The sequence below is a fragment of the Elgaria multicarinata genome, chromosome 15, assembly GCF_023053635.1.
Source record: "Elgaria multicarinata webbii isolate HBS135686 ecotype San Diego chromosome 15, rElgMul1.1.pri, whole genome shotgun sequence".
Lineage (NCBI taxonomy): Eukaryota > Metazoa > Chordata > Lepidosauria > Squamata > Anguidae > Elgaria > Elgaria multicarinata.
Genome location: NC_086185.1, coordinates 12,260,303 through 12,279,856, shown reverse-complemented (window position 1 = coordinate 12,279,856; position 19,554 = coordinate 12,260,303). Strand labels below are relative to the sequence as shown.

Genomic DNA, 19,554 nt, shown 5'->3' with positions numbered 1-19,554 from the left:
TCTTCGACATGATACAATTGAAAGGTGGGATAGTAAAACAGCAGCAGCAGCAACAACAATAGGAAGTTTAAAGTAAATACAGAAGCATGCTGGCAGAAAGATGATCTAGAATTATAGTAAAGGTAGTCAGTCTAGTTTGTTTTGATGGTGGTGTGTGGGGTTCAGACTGGTCCCTCAGGGACCCCACCCTCTGAAATGCAAACCTCACCCCCAGATCCGATAAGAGGAATGTTTCAAAATAGGAAAGAGTAAGAGAAAGAGTCTCTTAACCAAAGAAAACAGAAAGACGGAAGACATTCTCTCTGGATCTCATGACCAAGTACCGCTTTGAAGTTCTCTCTTCATTATTTCTACAGCAAGGTGATGGTGAAGATGGAGGAAATGCTCAATCAGCTTTCCTGGCAAGACCCCAGGGCAATTTCTCTCTCCCTTCTGAGCTGAAAATGCTTCAAATGGAATATCCATTTGATCATACATGGTTTCCGTTTAACTCTCAAAACACCAAGAGGATAAATCAATCGCAGCCGGGCTTACTGTTTGACGTCCCCATTCGCATTATTCCTTTTAATTTATGCCTCAGAAATGCAACTTGAGCTTCCTTGGCAGCAAACCTAATTATTTCAGGTCAAGAATAAAGGACTTCAGTGGTGGAGTGTCTCTGGGAGAAAAAAAAAATCCCCCTGTTTTGTAGAGCGGAATGAATTAATTTTGAAGAACAGCCTGGACTGAGGCAGAGGATTCTGATGGTTTGTATTTGATTTTGCAAAGCTTTCTTTTCCAAGATTGATTGGGATTCATATTGCATAACTGGGGGAAAAAAAATCTATTTGCTTTCTACATCAACCTAATTTAAATTACACTTTGGTTAGATGGAGCTTTATACCTAGGTATGTGGCGTAAATGCAGTATCTGAAGAGCTTGGGAAAGAGCCAAGATTCTGGAACCAGATGGTCAATTAAGCAAGGGAACAATATACTTAAGGCCTACAGTTGGGAAAGGGTTACATTTGGGAGGGGAAGAAGTAGGGTGAACTCCCATGATAGAAGAATGGTGGAGAGAGATCATATTTTTTTCTCCCTCTCTTATAATGTTGGAGCTTGGTGGGTTGGGGAGGCGTCCAAAGAAAGACATTGGTAGAAGATTCATGGCAGGCAATCATAGAATAGTAGAGTTCGAAGGGGCTTATAAGGCCATTGAGTCCATGCCCCTGCTCAGTGCAGGAATCCACATTTAAGCATAGACGTTATTATTATTATTATTATTATTATTATTATTATTATTATTATTATTATTATTATTATTTACTTATATAGCACCATCAATGTACATGGTGCTGTACAGAGTAAAACAGTAAATAGCAAGACTCTGCCGCATAGGCTTACATTGTGAACTTGCACAAGATGAGTGCTCAGTTTAGACGGCTTTTTTTAAAAAAGCAGATTAGGCAAAATTGTGAAGGAGAGATCTCTTGATAGCAATTAGGCATGATAGCTGAATGAAACCTCCATGCACAGAGGAAGTGTACCTCTGGTGACCAAGTGCTGTTGTACAATGGTATTAAATGCTGCCCTGCCCAATCCTGCCTTGGAGCGTCCAAAAGCCATCTGGCTGGTCTCAGTTAGAAACAGAGGTTTTGTCTATAGGAGGACTCAGGTCTGGTCCAGCTAGGCAACAGATGATGACGATGATGGTGATGATGATGATGATGATGATGATGATTAGAATGCGACCCATGTACAGAGGTCCCTTCATTTACAGAGAATGAAAGGACAGGTCCCTGCCTGAACAGCAGAGAAAGGAGAGGAAAAGAGAGGCAAGTAAAAACAGGAGAATAGTAAGTGCGTATTATTTACTAGGGATGTGCTCCGCTCCGATTAGGAGCGTAGAAGCAGTAGCGGATTGGCCTGCTCCGCCTTACCCAGAGGCGGAGTAGGAGCGGACCGCGGACCCCCTAGAAGCAAGGCGAAGAGAAGCGACCATTTTTCGGAGCTCCGAGTTCAGGCGGAGCGCTCCGGTCGCCATCTTGAAAACATTTCGCCATAGGATTGCATTGCGGCAAATAATCGCGCATAACTACGTTGTTTTTGAAGCTATCGTTCTGGAAATTCTTGTGCACAGAGAGTCGTGGATGGGGGTCATTTTGAGACCACTCTCACCTCTCTGCGTGCTGTGGTTCACGTGCAATATTTTTTTAAAAATCGGGGCAACCGCGGGGCTCAAACTGCGTTTCGGCTTTTCGCCCATAGGATTGCATTGAGGGAAAGAATCGGGGATAACTGGGGGGGGGTTTAAGCTATCGTTCTGAAAATTCTTGTGCACAGAGAGTCGTGGATGGGGGTCATTTTGAGACCACTCTCAACTTTCTGCGTGCTGTGGTTCACGTGCAATATTTTTTTAAAAATAGGGTCAACCGCGGGGCTCCGTTTCGGCTTTTCGCCCATAGGATTGCATTGAGGGAAAGAATCGGGGATAACTGGGGGGGGGTTTAAGCTATCGTTCTGAAAATTCTTGTGCACAGAGAGTCGTGGATGGGGGTCATTTTGAGACCACTCTCAACTTTCTGCGTGCTGTGGTTCACGTGCAATATTTTTTTAAAAATAGGGTCAACCGCGGGGCTCCGTTTCGGCTTTTCGCCCATAGGATTGCATTGAGGGAAAGAATCGGGGATAACTGGGGGGGGGTTTAAGCTATCGTTCTGAAAATTCTTGTGCACAGAGAGTCGTGGATGGGGGTCATTTTGAGACCACTCTCAACTTTCTGCGTGCTGTGGTTCACGTGCAATATTTTTTTAAAAATCGGGGTTTGGGTTTTTTTTATTTTTTTATTTTTATTTTTTTGGAAGCGATGACAGGCACATTCAACTCCCAATCCTGATGAGAATTGATCTCCTCAGAAAGCATCCTCCTCCAATCCCAGCGTTGGAGGGGGGACTAAGGCAGACCCACCCTGAGAACTTTCTGTTTTGTGTCTCTTTGTGGGTTGGCGTTCGTGGAGGGAACACTTAGTTAGTTAGTGCTCCTGCTTTGGACTTTGGAGATAGATTAGGATAGGTTTAGTTTGGCGTGTGTGTGTGTTTGTTTGCTTCTTTCTGACTTGTAGCTTAGTTTGCCCTGTGTTTTCCCCTTACTTTGATTTAATATAAACTTTATTTTTGAATTTTGGAGTGTGTGGTTGGGTTGGTTGGGTTGGTTGCCCCCCCCCCTTCCCTGTATTAAAGCCTGACTGTTCTGCTTTTGTGAAAGCTTTCTTTTGAAAGCATACACACAGTTTTTGTCCCATTTCCCTACATTTATATTCTTAAACATATTTTATTATATTCTTTCACATAGTCCATTAGTATATATTCTCATACATATTATATTAGTATTCATATTTTGTTCTTCTTATAGTAGTGGTTGGTTCTTTTCCCCCCTCCCCTCTCTTAAATCCTGATTGTGTTTCCTTCTATCTTCTATATACCAAATATACCAAAAAAATTGGATTCTCTTTTTCTTCTCTGTGTAACTTCGACGGAGTGGGCTGCTTTTGTCAAGTTCAACAGGCAGCCACAGATTGAGCATTTTGGGGAAAGCATACGCACACCATTTCCCTATTCTTAAACATATTATTATTATATTCTTTGACATAGTCTTAGTAGTCTATTAGTACATTCTCATACATATTATAGTAGTGGTTGGTTCTTTTCCCCCCTCCCCTCTCTTAAATCCTGATTGTGTTTCCTTCTATCTTCTATATACCAAATATACCAAAAAAATTGGATTCTCTTTTTCTTCTCTGTGTAACTTCGACGGAGTGGGCTGCTTTTGTCAAGTTCAACAGGCAGCCACAGATTGAGCATTTTGGGGAAAGCATACGCACACCATTTCCCTATTCTTAAACATATTATATTATATTCTTTGACATAGTCTTAGTAGTCTATTAGTATACATTCTCATACATATTATAGTAGTGGTTGGTTCTTTTCCCCCCTCCCCTCTCTTAAATCCTGATTGTGTTTCCTTCTATCTTCTATATACCAAATATACCAAAAAAATTGGATTCTCTTTTTCTTCTCTGTGTAACTTCGACGGAGTGGGCTGCTTTTGTCAAGTTCAACAGGCAGCCACAGATTGAGCATTTTGGGGAAAGCATACGCACACCATTTCCCTATTCTTAAACATATTATATTATATTCTTTGACATAGTCTTAGTAGTCTATTAGTATACATTCTCATACATATTATAGTAGTGGTTGGTTCTTTTCCCCCCTCCCCTCTCTTAAATCCTGATTGTGTTTCCTTCTATCTTCTATATACCAAATATACCAAAAAAATTGGATTCTCTTTTTCTTCTCTGTGTAACTTCGACGGAGTGGGCTGCTTTTGTCAAGTTCAACAGGCAGCCACAGATTGAGCATTTTGGGGAAAGCATACGCACACCATTTCCCTATTCTTAAACATATTATATTATATTCTTTGACATAGTCTTAGTAGTCTATTAGTATACATTCTCATACATATTAGTAGTAGTAGTATTCATATTTTGTTCTTGTTATAGTAGTGGTTGTCCCATTTCTTGTCCCATTTCCCTACATTTATTAGTAATATTCTTAAACATATTATTATATTCTTGTAGATATTCTTAGTAGTAGATATATATATATATATTAGTATATTCTCATACATTAGTAGTAGTATATTTTATTGTTCTTGTCCCATTTCCCTACATTTAAACATATTATATCTTCTTATACATATTCTTAGTAGTACCTTATACATAGTATTAGTAGTATTAATATTTTGTTAGTCATCATGAAAAGAGGAAGCAGGCGTGCTGAAAGCAGCAAGGCTCAGTCTGCCAGCAGTAAGCAGGCTTCCTCTCCTCCTGTGAAACTCAAACGGGCAACTCCTTGGCTGACTGCTCCAAAACAGAAGCAGGACAAGCAGCAGGCAGAGCCACTCTCTTCTGCAACTTGTGCCCGGCGTTCTCTTTTTGAGGGTGGGAATGGGAAAAGTGCCCGTTTGCAAGAGGCACGTGGCAGCAGTGCCATTAGAGGAGGAGGAGTATCCCCAACTCCTTCATTCTCCTTTCAGCCCACGAGCCCGATGATGGACCTAGACGAGGTCCTCAGCACAGTGGAGGGGGGGGAGGAGGAGGAGGAGGCGGTGGGCCTCCAGGATGTGGGGGCTGAGGAGGAGCAGCAGCAGGCCGAGGCTCTCTCCCCAGTCTCATCCCACACCCCTGTTTCTGTGGCAACACCAGAGAGCTCAGGCGGGCAATTGGTGGTGTCACCACGGAAACGAAAGACAAGCATCGTGTGGGACCACTTTGAGTTGGGAGCGGATCCCCGCTTTGCTGTCTGTCGCCACTGCAAACTCAGCCTAAGCAGGGGTTCATCGACAGGGCATTATGGAACCAGCAGCATGAAGATGCATCTTAAGAGGCAGCACCAGTCGGTCTTGCTGGGGAAAGAGGCGGGCAAGGCGACTGGTTCCAGGGGAAAGCCGAAGGCGGTGGCTGCTGCTGCTGCTGCTGCTGCTGCTGCTGCTGGCACTTCCAGTCTCAGCTCTCCATCTCCCATCCCCACAAGGGTTAGGCAGGCAACCCTGCCGGAAATGGGGTGGGGGAAGTATGGAACCACAAGATGGCGTTTTCCAACGCCCTCCCAGATCACCACGTCAATCGGTGAGATGGTGGCGTTGGACGACCAGCCATTCAGCCTCGTCGACAACGCAGGCTTCAAGAGGCTGATGGCGCTTGTGGTGCCATACTACAAGCTGCCGTGTCGCACCACCCTGAGCAGGCGGGTGGTGCCTTCCCTGTACCGTTCCTGCAGGGAGTTAGTGCTGGGTCGTCTGTGCCAGGCAGAGGCACGGATGGTGCACTTCACCTCGGACATTTGGTCCAGCGAGGGCGGAGTGCACGCTTACCTGTCCCTGACGGCACACTGGTGGGCAGCCGTGGGGCAGGAAGGATCCAGCACTACAGGGACTGGCAAGGAGGGCTACTGCTGGGCCCTCCTCCACACGCAAGTGATGGACCAGTCCCACACGGCAGGGGAGATTACGGAGGCCATGAACCGCATGGTGGATGGGTGGCTAGCTGGGCAGAAGGTCACCCGCGGTTACATGGTCACGGACGGGGGAGCCAACATGGTGAAGGCGGTGCGCGACGGCGGATTCGAGGGCGTCCGCTGCATCGCGCACGTCTTGAACCTGGTGGTGAGGGATGGCCTTGGGATGGGCAGCAGCAAGCCCAACCTCGGTCCCCTGTCCGGGATCCGTAACCTCCTGGAGAGCTGCAGAAAGGTGGCAGGCCATTTCCACCACAGCGTCAAGGGCAGTCGCTTGCTGCGGGAGAAGCAGGAGGAGTTGAATCTCCCGCAGCACAGGCTAGTGCAGGATGTGGTGACACGCTGGAACTCCACCTACCTGATGCTGGAGCGGATGGTGGAGCAACAGCGTGCCATCCACGACTTGTTCAGGGTCAGGGACATGGGCGTCCACCACCTGGGCAAGCAGCAGTGGGACGCCATGTCCCAGCTGGTGGCGGTCCTCAAGCCGTTCCTGAACGCCACCGAGACCCTGAGCAAAAGCTCTGCCCTCCTCAGCCAGGTGATCCCTGTATGCAGGCATCTCCAGAAACAGATGGGCGACTTTCTGGAGTACAGGGATCCCGTCACCGGCAGGCGCTTCGAGCCCGAGGTCCGCGAAGCGGTGACTAGGCTGAGGGACGGCGTGACGCGGAGGCTGGAGCCCATCCAAACCGACAGGGTCCACATGTTGGCAGCCATGTGCGACCCTCGTGTGAAGGATGGGCTTTGTGGGCCAAATAGCAGGCAGCACTGGGTGGAAACGCTGGTGGGCGAAGTGCGGGCGGCATGGGCCAAGAGGGTGGGGCAGAGTGAGGCAGAGGAGCAGGCCACCCCTCCCCGCAGCAGCACCAGCAGCACCAGCAGCAGCCTCACCTGCATCCCTCCCAGCAGCAGCACAGGCGAGGGGTATTGGGAAGAGGCTCTGCACACCGTGTTTGGGCAGAGACCCTCCCCAGCCACCAGCCAGGATGACGCTGCAACCACCGTGCAGCGTTACCTGTCAGAGCCCATCGAGGACTCCTCCATGGACCCCCTGGCCTACTGGTCATCCCGTTTTCAGATTTGGCCGGACCTGGCGCGGGTGGCCATGGATCGACTCAGCTGCCCACCCACCAGTGTTCCAAGCGAGAGGGTGTTCTCTATGGCGGGCGACATAGTGACCCCTCACCGCTCTCGCTTGGAGCCGGACTTGGTGGAGCAGCTGGTCTTTCTGAAGGGCAATCTCCCCCTGCTGGGATACCCCACCCTCAAGCCCTCGTGGGAGTGACAGGCAGGCTCCCTTTAATTCCACCCCTCCTTGGGTTGGCAGGCACACTACAGTTCAGGCAGGCTGGTTTTTTCTCTGTAGGCACTAGGCAGAGTTTGTCACCGTGCGTGTGTGTGACTGACTGTGAGGGCAAAGCACCGCACTTGAGTTCATTTCATTTCTGTGGCGTCCGGTACAGCTTAGTCAACTCATCCGGATAGTTTTCCACCCAGTTCCAAAAGACTCCATTTATTTATTTATTTATTTATTTATTTATTTAATTACATTTATATACCGCCCCACAGCCAAAGCTCTCTGGGCGGTTTACAACCGTTTGTCCATGATTGACTGCACGTTTAGGTGAGGTGCAAGCAGGGGGCAAGGCAATGCCTGGCACCACCACCACCACTAGCCAGGCTGCCTCTCTCCAGCAGTCCACGGGTCGCCCTTTGGAGTGCCCTGGGAGTGGAAGACGTACTCCCTGATCCAGAAGTATGGTTTTTTGAGAAGCAAACAGGCGAGTCCTCGCCTTTGAGAAGCAACCTTTCACTTGAACTCATGGAAGTCATTGACTTCAGCACAGCCACTACATAGAGGCTGTGGACCTCTGGGTGACTCCATCAGTGTGCTGATTTTGAGAAGCAACCTTTCACTGAAACTCATTCACTTCCCCAATTGAGGGTGAGGGAGGTTACACTCCAGCAGTCCACGGGTCGCCCTTTAGATAGCTCTGGGATCAAATGGAGTCCTTGATCTGTGTGCTGATTTTGAGAAGCAACCTTTCACTGAAACTCATTCACTTCCCCAATTGCGGCTGGTACTCCAACAGTCCACCGAACGCCCATAGCACAGCCACTTAGTGCATAGGGACAGTTTAAGTTTCCTCCTGAGAAGTGAGCACTCACTTCAACTCATGACAGCCATTGACTTCACCACAGCCACTACTGCGGATGCTGTGGTCCTCCAGGATGTGGGGATAAGTAGCAGTCGCTGGTCGAGCTTCTCTCCCCAGTCTCATATGGAGCAATTTTGAGCTCTCACTTCGACTTCAAGTTCAGACACTTGAGCACAGCCCCTACGGTGGAGGCACAGCTGGCCGTGCCTCTCTCCCCAACCACTGACTGCACAGGGACAGTTTAAGTTTCCTCCTGAGAAGTGAGCACTCACTTCAACTCATGACAGCCATTGACTTCACCACAGCCACTACTGCGGATGCTGTGGTCCTCCAGGATGTGGGGATAAGTAGCAGTCGCTGGTCGAGCTTCTCTCCCCAGTCTCATATGGAGCAATTTTGAGCTCTCACTTCGACTTCAAGTTCAGACACTTGAGCACAGCCCCTACGGTGGAGGCACAGCTGGCCGTGCCTCTCTCCCCAACCACTGACTGCACAGGGACAGTTTAAGTTTCCTCCTGAGAAGTGAGCACTCACTTCAACTCATGACAGCCATTGACTTCACCACAGCCACTACTGTGGATGCTGTGGTCCTCCAGGATGTGGGGATAAGTAGCAGTCGCTGGTCGAGCTTCTCTCCCCGGTCTCGTCCCACCCCTCTTCCGCTGTAACCCTGTCTTTGAGAAGCAAGCTGTCACTTCAACTCATGGACTTCCCCTATGTGCGGGTGGTACTCCAGTAGTCGACCGATCGCCCATAGCACAGCCACTTAGTGCGTAGGGACAGTTTAAGTTTCCTCCTGAGAAGCAAGCTGTCACTTCAACTCATGGACTTCCCCTATGTGCGGGTGGTACTCCAGGTGTCCACCGATCGCCCATACCACAGCCACTTTGTGTGTACGGACAGTTTAATTTTCCTGAGAAGTGAGCACTCACTTCAACTCATGGACTTCCCCAATTGCGGCTGGTACTCCAACAGTCCACCGAACGCCCATATCACAGCCACTTAGTGCATAGGGACAGTTTAAGTTTCCTCCTGAGAAGTGAGCTTTCACTTCGACTCATGACAGCCATTGACTTCACCACAGCCACTTCTCGGTGGATGCTTTGTTCCACCAGGATGTGGGTGAGGAGGATTAGTTGCAGCAGCTGGCCGAGCGTCTCTCCCCAGTCTCGCAATTCAAGTTATCTGAGAAGTGAGCTTTCACTTCGACTCATGGACTTCCCCTATGTGTGGGAGGTACTCCAGCAGTCGACCGATCGCCCATAGAACAGCCACTTAGTGTGTACGGACAGTTTAATTTTCCTGAGAAGTGAGCACTCACTTCAACTCATGAAACTCATGAAAGCCATAGACTTCCGATGCAACCTCTCTCTCCTCAGTCTCATCCTCTTCCTCTTCCCCTTCTGCTGTAACCCGTCTTTGAGAAGCAAGCTTTCACTTAAACTCATCATTCACTTCCCCAACTGAGGGAGGTAAAGTCCAGCAGTCCACGGGTCGCCCTTTGGAGTGCCCTGGGAGTGGAAGACGTACTCCCTGATCCCGAAGTATGGTTTTGAGAAGTAAGCTGTCACTTGAACTCATGAGCCTCTGTGCAAAAGCTGTCCTTGTGTGTGTGGTTGTGAGTGTTACTGCAGCTGCCTGTCTCGCTGCGAAAATGAAACAGGCAAGTCCTCGCCTTTGAGAAGCAACCTTTCACTTAAACTCATGGAAGTCATTGACTTCAGCACAGCCACTACGTAGAGGCTGTGGACCTCTGGGTGACCCGATCAGTGTGCTGATTTTGAGAAGCAACCTTTCACTGAAACTCATTCACTTCCCCAATTGCGGCTGGTACTCCAGTAGTCCACCGAACTCCCATAGCACAGCCACTTAGTGCATAGGGACAGTTTAAGTTTCCTCCTGAGAAGTGAGCACTCACTTCAACTCATGACAGCCATTGACTTCACCACAGCCACTACTGCGGATGCTGTGGTCCTCCAGGATGTGGGTGAGGATTAGTCGCAGCAGCTGGTCGAGCTCCTCTCCCTGGTCTCATATGGAGCAATTTTGAGCTCTCACTTCGACTCCAAGTTCAGACACTTGAGCACAGCCCCTACGGTGGAGGCACAGCTGGCCGTGCCTCTCTCCCCAACCACTGACTGCACAGGGACAGTTTAAGTTTCCTCCTGAGAAGTGAGCACTCACTTCGACTCATGACAGCCGTTGACTTCACCACAGCCACTTTGTGTGGGATGCTGTGGTCCTCCAGGATGTGGGGATTAGTAGTAGCCACTGGTCGAGCTTCTCTCCCCGGTCTCGTCCCACCCCTCTTCCGCTGTAACCCTATCTTTGAGAAGCAAGCTGTCACTTCAACTCATGGACTTCCCCTATGTGCGGGTGGTACTCCAGTAGTCGACCGATCGCCCATAGCACAGCCACTTAGTGCGTAGGGACAGTTTAAGTTTCCTCCTGAGAAGTCAGCACTCACTTCAACTCATGACAGCCATTGACTTCACCACAGCCACTTCTCGGTGGATGCTTTGTTCCACCAGGATGTGGGTGAGGATTAGTAGCAGAAGCTGGTCGAGCTTCTCTCCCCAGTCTCATATGGAGCAATTTTGAGCTCTCACTTCGACTCCAAGTTCAGACACTTGAGCACAGCCCCTACGGTGGAGGCACAGCTGGCCGTGCCTCTCTCCCCAACCACTGACTGCACAGGGACAGTTTAAGTTTCCTCCTGAGAAGTGAGCACTCACTTCGACTCATGACAGCCGTTGACTTCACCACAGCCACTTTGTGTGGGATGCTGTGGTCCTCCAGGATGTGGGGATTAGTAGTAGCCACTGGTCGAGCTTCTCTCCCCGGTCTCGTCCCACCCCTCTTCCGCTGTAACCCTATCTTTGAGAAGCAAGCTGTCACTTCAACTCATGGACTTCCCCTATGTGCGGGTGGTACTCCAGGTGTCCACCGATCGCCCATAGAACAGCCACTTAGTGTGTACGGACAGTTTAATTTTCCTGAGAAGTGAGCACTCACTTCAACTCATGACAGCCATTGACTTCACCACAGCCACTACTGCGGATGCTGTGGTCCTCCAGGATGTGGGTGAGGATTAGTCGCAGCAGCTGGTCGAGCTCCTCTCCCTGGTCTCGTCCCACCCCTCTTCCGCTGTAACGCCCTCTTTGAGAAGCAAGCTGTCACTGAAACTCATGAAAGCCATAGACTTCCGAAGCAACCTTTCACTTCAACTCATTGACTTCCCCTTTGAGAAAAAGCTAAGCTCCAGTAATGCACCGTTTTTCCGTGGGACAGCTCTCTTTCGAGAAGCTGCACTGCATATGCAGCAGTGCCATGGCTTTGAGAAGCCGAGACCCATCCCAGCCACCGGGAACCGGAGGAAAACTCCAGCAGTCCACGGGTCACCCTTTAGATAGCTCGGGGATCAAATGGAGTCCTTGATCTGTGTGCTGATTTTGAGAAGCAACCTTTCACTGAAACTCATTCACTTCCCCAATTGTGGCTGGTACTCCAACAGTCCACCGAACTCCCATAGCACAGCCACTTAGTGCATACTAGGGACAGTTTAAGTTTCCTCCTGAGAAGTCAGCACTCACTTCGACTCATGACAGCCATTGACTTCACCACAGCCACTTTGTGTGGGATGCTGTGGTCCTCCAGGATGTGGGGATTAGTAGTAGTCACTGGTCGAGCTTGTCTCCCCGGTCTCGTCCCACCCCTCTTCCGCTGTAACCCTGTCTTTGAGAAGCAAGCTGTCACTTCAACTCATGGACTTCCCCTCAGAGAAAAAGCTAAGCTCCAGCAGTCCACCGATCTCCCGTAGCACAGCCACTACATTTCCTGAGAAGTGAGCTCTCACTTCAACTCGTCTTGTAGTGCGCCCGCCGAGTTGAGCACAGCCACTACAGTGGAGGCGCCTGCCCGCCTGCCTGGGAGCCATCCTTGTGAGGTAGCTGGATCTGCTGGGACTGACTCCCCCACAGATCTATGGCTTACTTGTGCAAGGTACCAGCTTTTCTGGGCCCGCCAACCCATGCCTGCCTGCCTGTCTGCCCGCCTCCCCCGGGGTGCTGCTGTGGTGGGGCATCTGCCAGGACTGACTCCTCGCCTGCTCTGCCCGCCTGGTGCCTGGGAGATGGGCTTTGCGGTTCGTGGCCAGCACCCTCCGGCACGCTTGCTCCCAGTCGTCCTCCTCTGTGCCCCTCAAGGCGTAACTGCTGGCTTAGAAAGAAACAACCAGCCATCTTTGCCTCACTTTGCGCCCACTTATGGGTTGGTTTGCTATGCGTTAGTGCTCAAGCCATCCTTGCGGCACTACAATGCATGCTGCCTGCCTGCTTTCCCTCCCTTCTCCCCTTCCCGCCTTGCAGCGATGGTGTATGTGTCTTGCTTTGACTAAGGGGAGAAGTCCTTCCTGCGCTCACTTAGACTTTATCAAATTCAATAATCCCTTTTTCAAATGTGCCAGAAGATTTAGGGTTATCTCGTGGCATGTTGGGATTGCCTTGGAACTGGCCCCATTGAGCTGTCTGCAATTGCAACTTTAAATCCCTGACATACTGGAGTGTTCAAATTTCAAAAGTTCCCCTAACATCAGGGGATGATGGGATTGCCTTGAAACTTGGTGTCCATGGGGACACATGGGTAAGCTGTCATGGGACCAAAGGATAGGTTTCTAACGTGCAAATTGACGTAGTTGTAGAATGGGACTTGATTTGGGGTGAGTTAAAAAGTTTAAGCCGCGCCAAAAATCAGGGGATGATGGGATTTGCTTGCAACTTGGCGTGCATGTGGACACATGGATAAGCTGCCCTGGTGCCGAGTTTGAGGTTTCTAACATGCAAATTGACGGAGCTATCCCAAGGGGTGTGAATGGGGTGCCCGATTTTCATAAATTCCCCAAAAATCAGGGGATGATGGGATTGCCTTGAAACTTGGCGTGCATGTGGACACGTGGATAAGCTATCATGGTGCTGAGTTTGAGGTTTCTAACGTGCAAATTGACGTAGTTGTAGAATGGGACAATTTGGGGTGAGTTAAGCCATGCCAAAAATCAGGGGATGATGGGATTTGCTTGCAACTTGGCGTGCATGTGGACACATGGATAAGCTGCCCTGGTGCCGAGTTTGAGGTTTCTAACATGCAAATTGACGGAGCTATCCCAAGGGGTGTGAATGGGGTGCCCGATTTTCATAAATTCCCCAAAAATCAGGGGATGATGGGATTGCCTTGAAACTTGGCGTGCATGTGGACACGTGGATAAGCTATCATGGTGCTGAGTTTGAGGTTTCTAACGTGCAAATTGACGGAGCTATCTAAAGGGGTGTGAATTAGGGTTATGGGAGGTGCGTTAGAGGGTAGAGCCGCGCCAAAAATCAGGGGATGATGGGATTTGCTTGCAACTTGGCGTGCATGTGGACACATGGATAAGCTGCCCTGGTGCCGAGTTTGAGGTTTCTAACATGCAAATTGACGGAGCTATCCCAAGGGGTGTGAATGGGGTGCCCGATTTTCAAAAATTCGCCAAAAATCAGGGGATGATGGGATTGCCTTGAAACTTGGCGTGTGTGTGTATACGCCCATGAGGTGTCATGGTGCCAAACGTGAGGTTTCTAACTTCAACGGAAAAAAAGTTGTTTACTTTTTTAGCTTTCAATGCAAGCCTATGGGGGGGCAAAAACGGAGCTCCGGATCCGATCCGGAGCTCCGAGCGGAGCGGAGCGGAAGTGGGCGGAGCGGGGGCGGGGCGGAGCGACCCGCTCCGAAAAATGGCGGATCTGCAAGTGAAGCGGAGCGGGGGGTCCGTGCACACCCCTATTATTTACTGACATTTTCTTTCCCCACCCCATTCTCTCTCATCTAAATACATACATACATACATATATATCCTCTCTCTCCCTGTCTCTCCTCTCTCCCTCTCCCCCTCTATCTCTCCCTATCCTCTCTGTTTCCCTGTTTCTCTTCTCTCTCTCTCCTCTCTTTCTTCCTCTCCCTCTCCCTCCTCTCTCTCCTCTCTCCTCTCTCCCTTTTCCCCTCCCTCCCCCTCCTCTCTCTCCCTGTTTCTCCTCTCTCTCTCCTCTCTCTCTTCCTCTCCCTCTCCCTCCTCTCTCATCTCTCCTCTCTCTCTCCCCCTCTCTCCTCTCTCCCTTTCCCCCTCCCTCCCCCTCCTCTCTCTCCCTGTCTCTCCTCTCTCCCCTCCTCTCTCCCCTTCCTCTCTCTCCCTGTCTCTCCTCTCTCCCTCTCCTCCCTCTCCTCCCTCCCTCTTCCTCTCCTCTCTCCCCCTCTCCTCTCTTTCTCTCCTCTCTCCTTCTCTCCTCCTCTCTCCCCCTCTCCCTCCCCCTCTCTCTCATCTCTCCCCTCTCCTCTCTTTCTCCCCTCTCTCCTTCTCTCCTCTCTCTCCTCTCTCTCTCCCTCTCTCCTCCTCTCCCCCTCTCCCTCCCCCTCTCTCTCATCTCTCCCTTCTCCTCTCTTTCTCTCCTCTCTCTTCCCCCTCTCTCCCTCTCTTCTCTCCCTCTCCCTCTCTCTCTCTCTCCTCTCTCTCCCTCTCCCTCTTCCTCTCATCTCTCTCTCCCCTCTCCCCCTCCTCTCTCTCTCTCCTCTCTCCCCCTCTCCCTCTCCTCTCTCCCTCCCCCCTCTCTCTTTGATGCCCCTTTTCTCTCCCTCTTCCTGTAAGGCCCCCAAAGGCAGGATGTAAATATAACAAATGCATTATTTTTAAAAAAATACAATAAACACTCTGCCTTCAAGTCAAAAAGGTGTGTGTGTTTAAAAATACCAGGTAATGGAGATTGGTAAATTTGGGACATGTCACAATGGGTCCTGAACTAGGAACATAATGGATAGCAAATTAGGGTAGGCAACCCTGAGGCATTCCCTTTTTCTGAATCCCAATATGAACAGATGTAATCTGGACCTCCGGGACTAATGTGCAGGTTGGAATGTAGCTCTCCTTCTGATTTTGCACAACCCCAGATTTTGTGATGCAGTTCTTGGCTCAACAAGTATATCAAAATGGATTTAAAATGATGTGTTTTGAGAGACAATATTTTAAGAAGTGTGTATTAAGAGGATTAATCCCCAAGTATGCAAATGAAATCTGTGTACACACACAGAGAGAGAAAATGAGAGCGAAATCTGTATTTAAATTTGAATTGTAGTGCAGATTTTTTTTAACAAAAAACATTCGCAAATTAATGAAAAAAGGCAACAGCGTGGACTTTCAAATGAATATATGAGAAACTGATGCAGATTAGAAATCAAGTGATTTCTATACCCATTGTTTAGCGATTCACTCTATAAGCCTCTGCCCAGCTCTAGCCAAAGAACAGAACTCTGCAAACCAAGAAACACTTTTTTTGCAACGATAGGGCCAAGTGGTTCTTTGACCCCTAAAAATGTTTCTAGCCCAGGCTCAGCTAGGCAAACTGAGGACATCTGCACCTTCTGGACTAATGAGCATTCATCACCTTCTGATTGCACATGTCTCTGAAATTAGCAATGCCTTTCTTGGCTGAAATACTGTGTGGGGAAAAATATAAATAGTATGGAAAGGTGCAGAGAAAAATACCTACGTTGGAGGAAAATTGCGGACAAAGTGGGCATGTTGGGGGAAATTGTGTTGCTAATCTTCATGTTTTTGTTTTAATTGCAGTCTGATGCAGAAAGCTAATGGATTGGACTTATGTTTGAGCACATGTGAAACCTACATGGCCTGAAATAATAATAATAATAATAATAATAATAATAATAATAATAATAATAATTTTTATCCTGACTTTTGCCCATTCCTGGGCCTCAAGGAGGTGTTACAAAATTTAAAACATAGGAAAAGAAATGTATAATAATAATAATAATAATAATAATAATAATAATAATACAATATTAAAACATAAACTTTACAAGTCCTTAACATAGATGGAGGACCAGATTATTCTCCAAAGGCCTGCTTGAACAAAAAAGTTTTAGCCCCATCAAGGAGGGAGCCAGCCTAGCTTCCCCAGGAAGAGAGTTCCAGAGCACCGGAGCAGCCACCGAGAAGGCCCTCTCCCATGTTCCCACCAAGCACGCCTGTGAAGATGGTGGGACTGAAAGAAGGGCTTCTCCAGAAGATCTTAAAGCACGGGCAGGCTCATAAGGAAGAATACGGTCTTTCAGATAACCTGGACCCGAGCCATATAAGGCTTTATAGGTCATAACCAGCACTTTGAATTGTGCCCAGAAACAGACTGGAAGCCAGTGGAGCTGTTTTAACAGGGGAGTTGTATGTTTTCGTCCATCGCTGCCTACTATTATCTTTGCCTTGAATCCCTTCTAGATCTCGCTAGCTGCAAGATCAGCTGCTATGGAAGGAGGAGGCATCTACATGATCTTCCTCAATGGAAGTAATTTAGGTGTAATTTAGTAGGAGATAAACTCGAACTTACCTGTTGCACTATGGTTGTTAGTTCCAGGCACAGTTGAACGATGTTATTTTTCAGCAGTGAATATTCTGTCACACTGACAAATGGGGACCTATTAGGAAGAGGGGATTTTAAAAAGTTATGAGTGTTCTCATTTGCAATTCCTGTAATCAGTTTCACATTATAATGAATATGTACTAGTCAAATTTCCTATAAATGGACTAAGATTAATGAATGTGTACACACCGATTTGTTCAATTTTGTACAGAGTTAATGAAAATATGCCAAACTATTAATAATCAAAAAGGGAGGGGTATTGGTAGAGATACTGATGTTCGGATTGTGTAAAATCCTTTCTGTGTGTATTTTGCACAATGTCAAGCACATTATTATTATTATTAATTTATTACATTTTATACCACCCAATAGCCGAAGCTCTCTGGGCGGTTCACAAAATTATTATTATTATTATTATTATTATTATTATTATTATTATTATTATTTATTGCATTTGCATACCACCCCATAGCCAAAGCTCTCTGGGTGGTTCACATAAGATAAAAAAAACTTAAAAACAATATACAAAGATTAAAAACCACAAAAACAAGCAAAACACACATACATTTAAAACCACTATAACAACTTTAAAAAACAATGAGCCAAAAACCCCCACAGACCCACAGTCATTACATATTGCTAAATGGCTGGGAGAAGAGAAAAGTCTTGACCTGGCACTGAAAAGATAGCAATGTCGGCGCTAGGCGGGCCTTGTCAGGGAGATTGTTCCACAGTTGGGGGCCACCACAGAGAAGGCCCTCTCTTGCTTGTCGCCACCCTCCAAGCTTCCCTTGGAGTAGGCACCCAGAGGTGCCTATTCTGTTGTCCACTCATCAATGGAATTGGATTATTATTTTTTAGTTTCTGAATTTGTGCAAATTTGCACTTTCACTCATTCATCCTTGCAAAAATGGGCAAAGCCTCCCAAATGCAGAAATCCTCCCAAAATGTGGTAATCCCTTGCAAAACGCACATTTTCACCCATTAGCCAATGGGATAAATGTGTACTTTCAGCTAGGTTTCTTTTTATTTTGGATATTTTTCTATTACTAAATTTCTGCAAAATTCCAGAAAGTTAGAAAAATGGTCCACAAGTCCACGGAATCCACCTGACTGCAGAAAAGCTGGTCCATGAGGAGCCCATGACTCAGATTCATCAAAATCTGAACTCATTTGATTCTGTTGCAAATTTCTATGACATCCCTAGGTGGGGTTTTTCTGGAAGACCTAATGAACTGGCCACATGGAATTCTGTCTCTTCTGGCATGATATTAACAACGTCACTTATAAGCATAGCTCTGGGTAAGAACCAGATGGACCTGAATCATGATTAAAAAGTCTTGACTCTGAATCCCGAAAATCTTCTAATGAGTAGAGCAAAAGGCCATGTGTTGTTTCTCCATACAAGCACCAGAAGGGCTGTTTCAAACTAGGGCTGGGCAGAACAGAACTGTTCTACTCCACAATGGTTTCAGGATTCCAACATTCAGTCAACTCCATCCACATACATTCTGATCAGAAATCTGGACATTTGAATGTCAGGACAGGATAATGCACAAAAACTGTTCCTATTAAAAATAAATAAATCAAATAACAGAGCATGCCGTTTTCAAAGCCTAACACCAGCAACAGTGTCAAATATCACCAATCCTTTTCACATTTTAGCAGTTCAGCTTTCCTGGGGCAAATCCCGAAAACACCAGCCAAGAATCCAACCCCCAAAACACGTCACACCTTTCCAAGTGTGGATCTAGATGCCATGTCAATGTATGGACTGACAAATTCCAGGCATGAATTGAATTAAAGCAAGGCTTTAGCTGAAGGCTGGGGAGTGCTGCTTCTGGGGGAGAAATGCTGGACCATCAAGGGTGAGCTATTCCACCTGCTCCCCTCCCCCCCACCTGGAGACTTTAAAGCAAGGCTGGAGCTGAAGGCTGGGGAGTGCTGCTTCTGGGGGAGAAATGCTGGACCATCAAGGGTGAGCTATTCCACCTACTCCCCTCCCTCGCTCTTGGAGACTTTAAAGCAAGGCAGGAGCTGAAGGCTGGGGAGTGCTGCTTCTGGGGGAGAAATGCTGGACCATCAAGGGTGAGCTATTCCACCTACTCCCCTCCCCCCCTCTTGGAGACTTTAAAGCAAGGCAGGAGCTGAAGGCTGGGGAGTGCTGCTTCTGGGGGAGAAATGCTGGACCATCAAGGGTGAGCTATTCCACCTGCTCCCCTCCCCCCCCACCTGGAGACATTAAAGCAAGGCTGGAGCTGAAGGCTTTTTTCCCCTTACCTGGTTTGTTTTGCTGTACATGCGTGTTTAGTATATTTTGAATATTATTGTGATATTGTTGATTTGTACATTGTTAAATATTGTTGTAGTTTTTAATTTTTGTAAACCGCCCAGAGAGCTTCGGCTATTGGGCGGTATAAAAATGCAATAAATGCAATGAAATGAAATGAATTGAGGTAGGTTGCATAAGCATCTCTGATTGGAACAAGGCAATCCCTAATGTGGTATAGCCCTCTCATGCAATTGTATCGCTTCACAGTTCTTACAGGGGGACTGGTTCTGGGATGTGCTGCAGGTAAATGTCCTGCTCCCCTGCCCACCCAATGTAAAGCGTAGAGTTTACTAAAATGGCTAACCTCTCGTCCAATGTCTCGTTACCCCCCACTTGCTCACTCTACCTCCTAAATCTGCTTTCTCATCCCCTTGAAATGATAAAGCAGCTGCGGGAGGTCTTCTGCAAGAGCTGTTCAAGGCAAAACTTGGAAATAAAAAATTGCTAACACAGCAAGAGGTTTGTCAAGTTAAAGTAATTCTAAAACCCAGGTGGGGTGTCTGATGGGCTGGCTGAGGGAAGACAGCTTTCTAAACACAATTGGTGCATTTCTGG

At 47.9% G+C, this 19,554-nt stretch overlaps 1 protein-coding gene across 1 annotated transcript in view; it reads right to left on the bottom strand.

The window, feature by feature from the left end:
• LOC134409345 (connector enhancer of kinase suppressor of ras 2-like) overlaps window positions 1-19,554 on the bottom strand; it is a 376,171-nt gene that overhangs the window by 191,391 nt on the left and 165,226 nt on the right. The window contains exon 4 of the mRNA XM_063142057.1: window positions 16,635-16,722. Coding sequence (XP_062998127.1) covers window positions 16,635-16,722 — 88 coding nt within the window. The remainder of the gene's footprint in view (window positions 1-16,634; window positions 16,723-19,554) is intronic.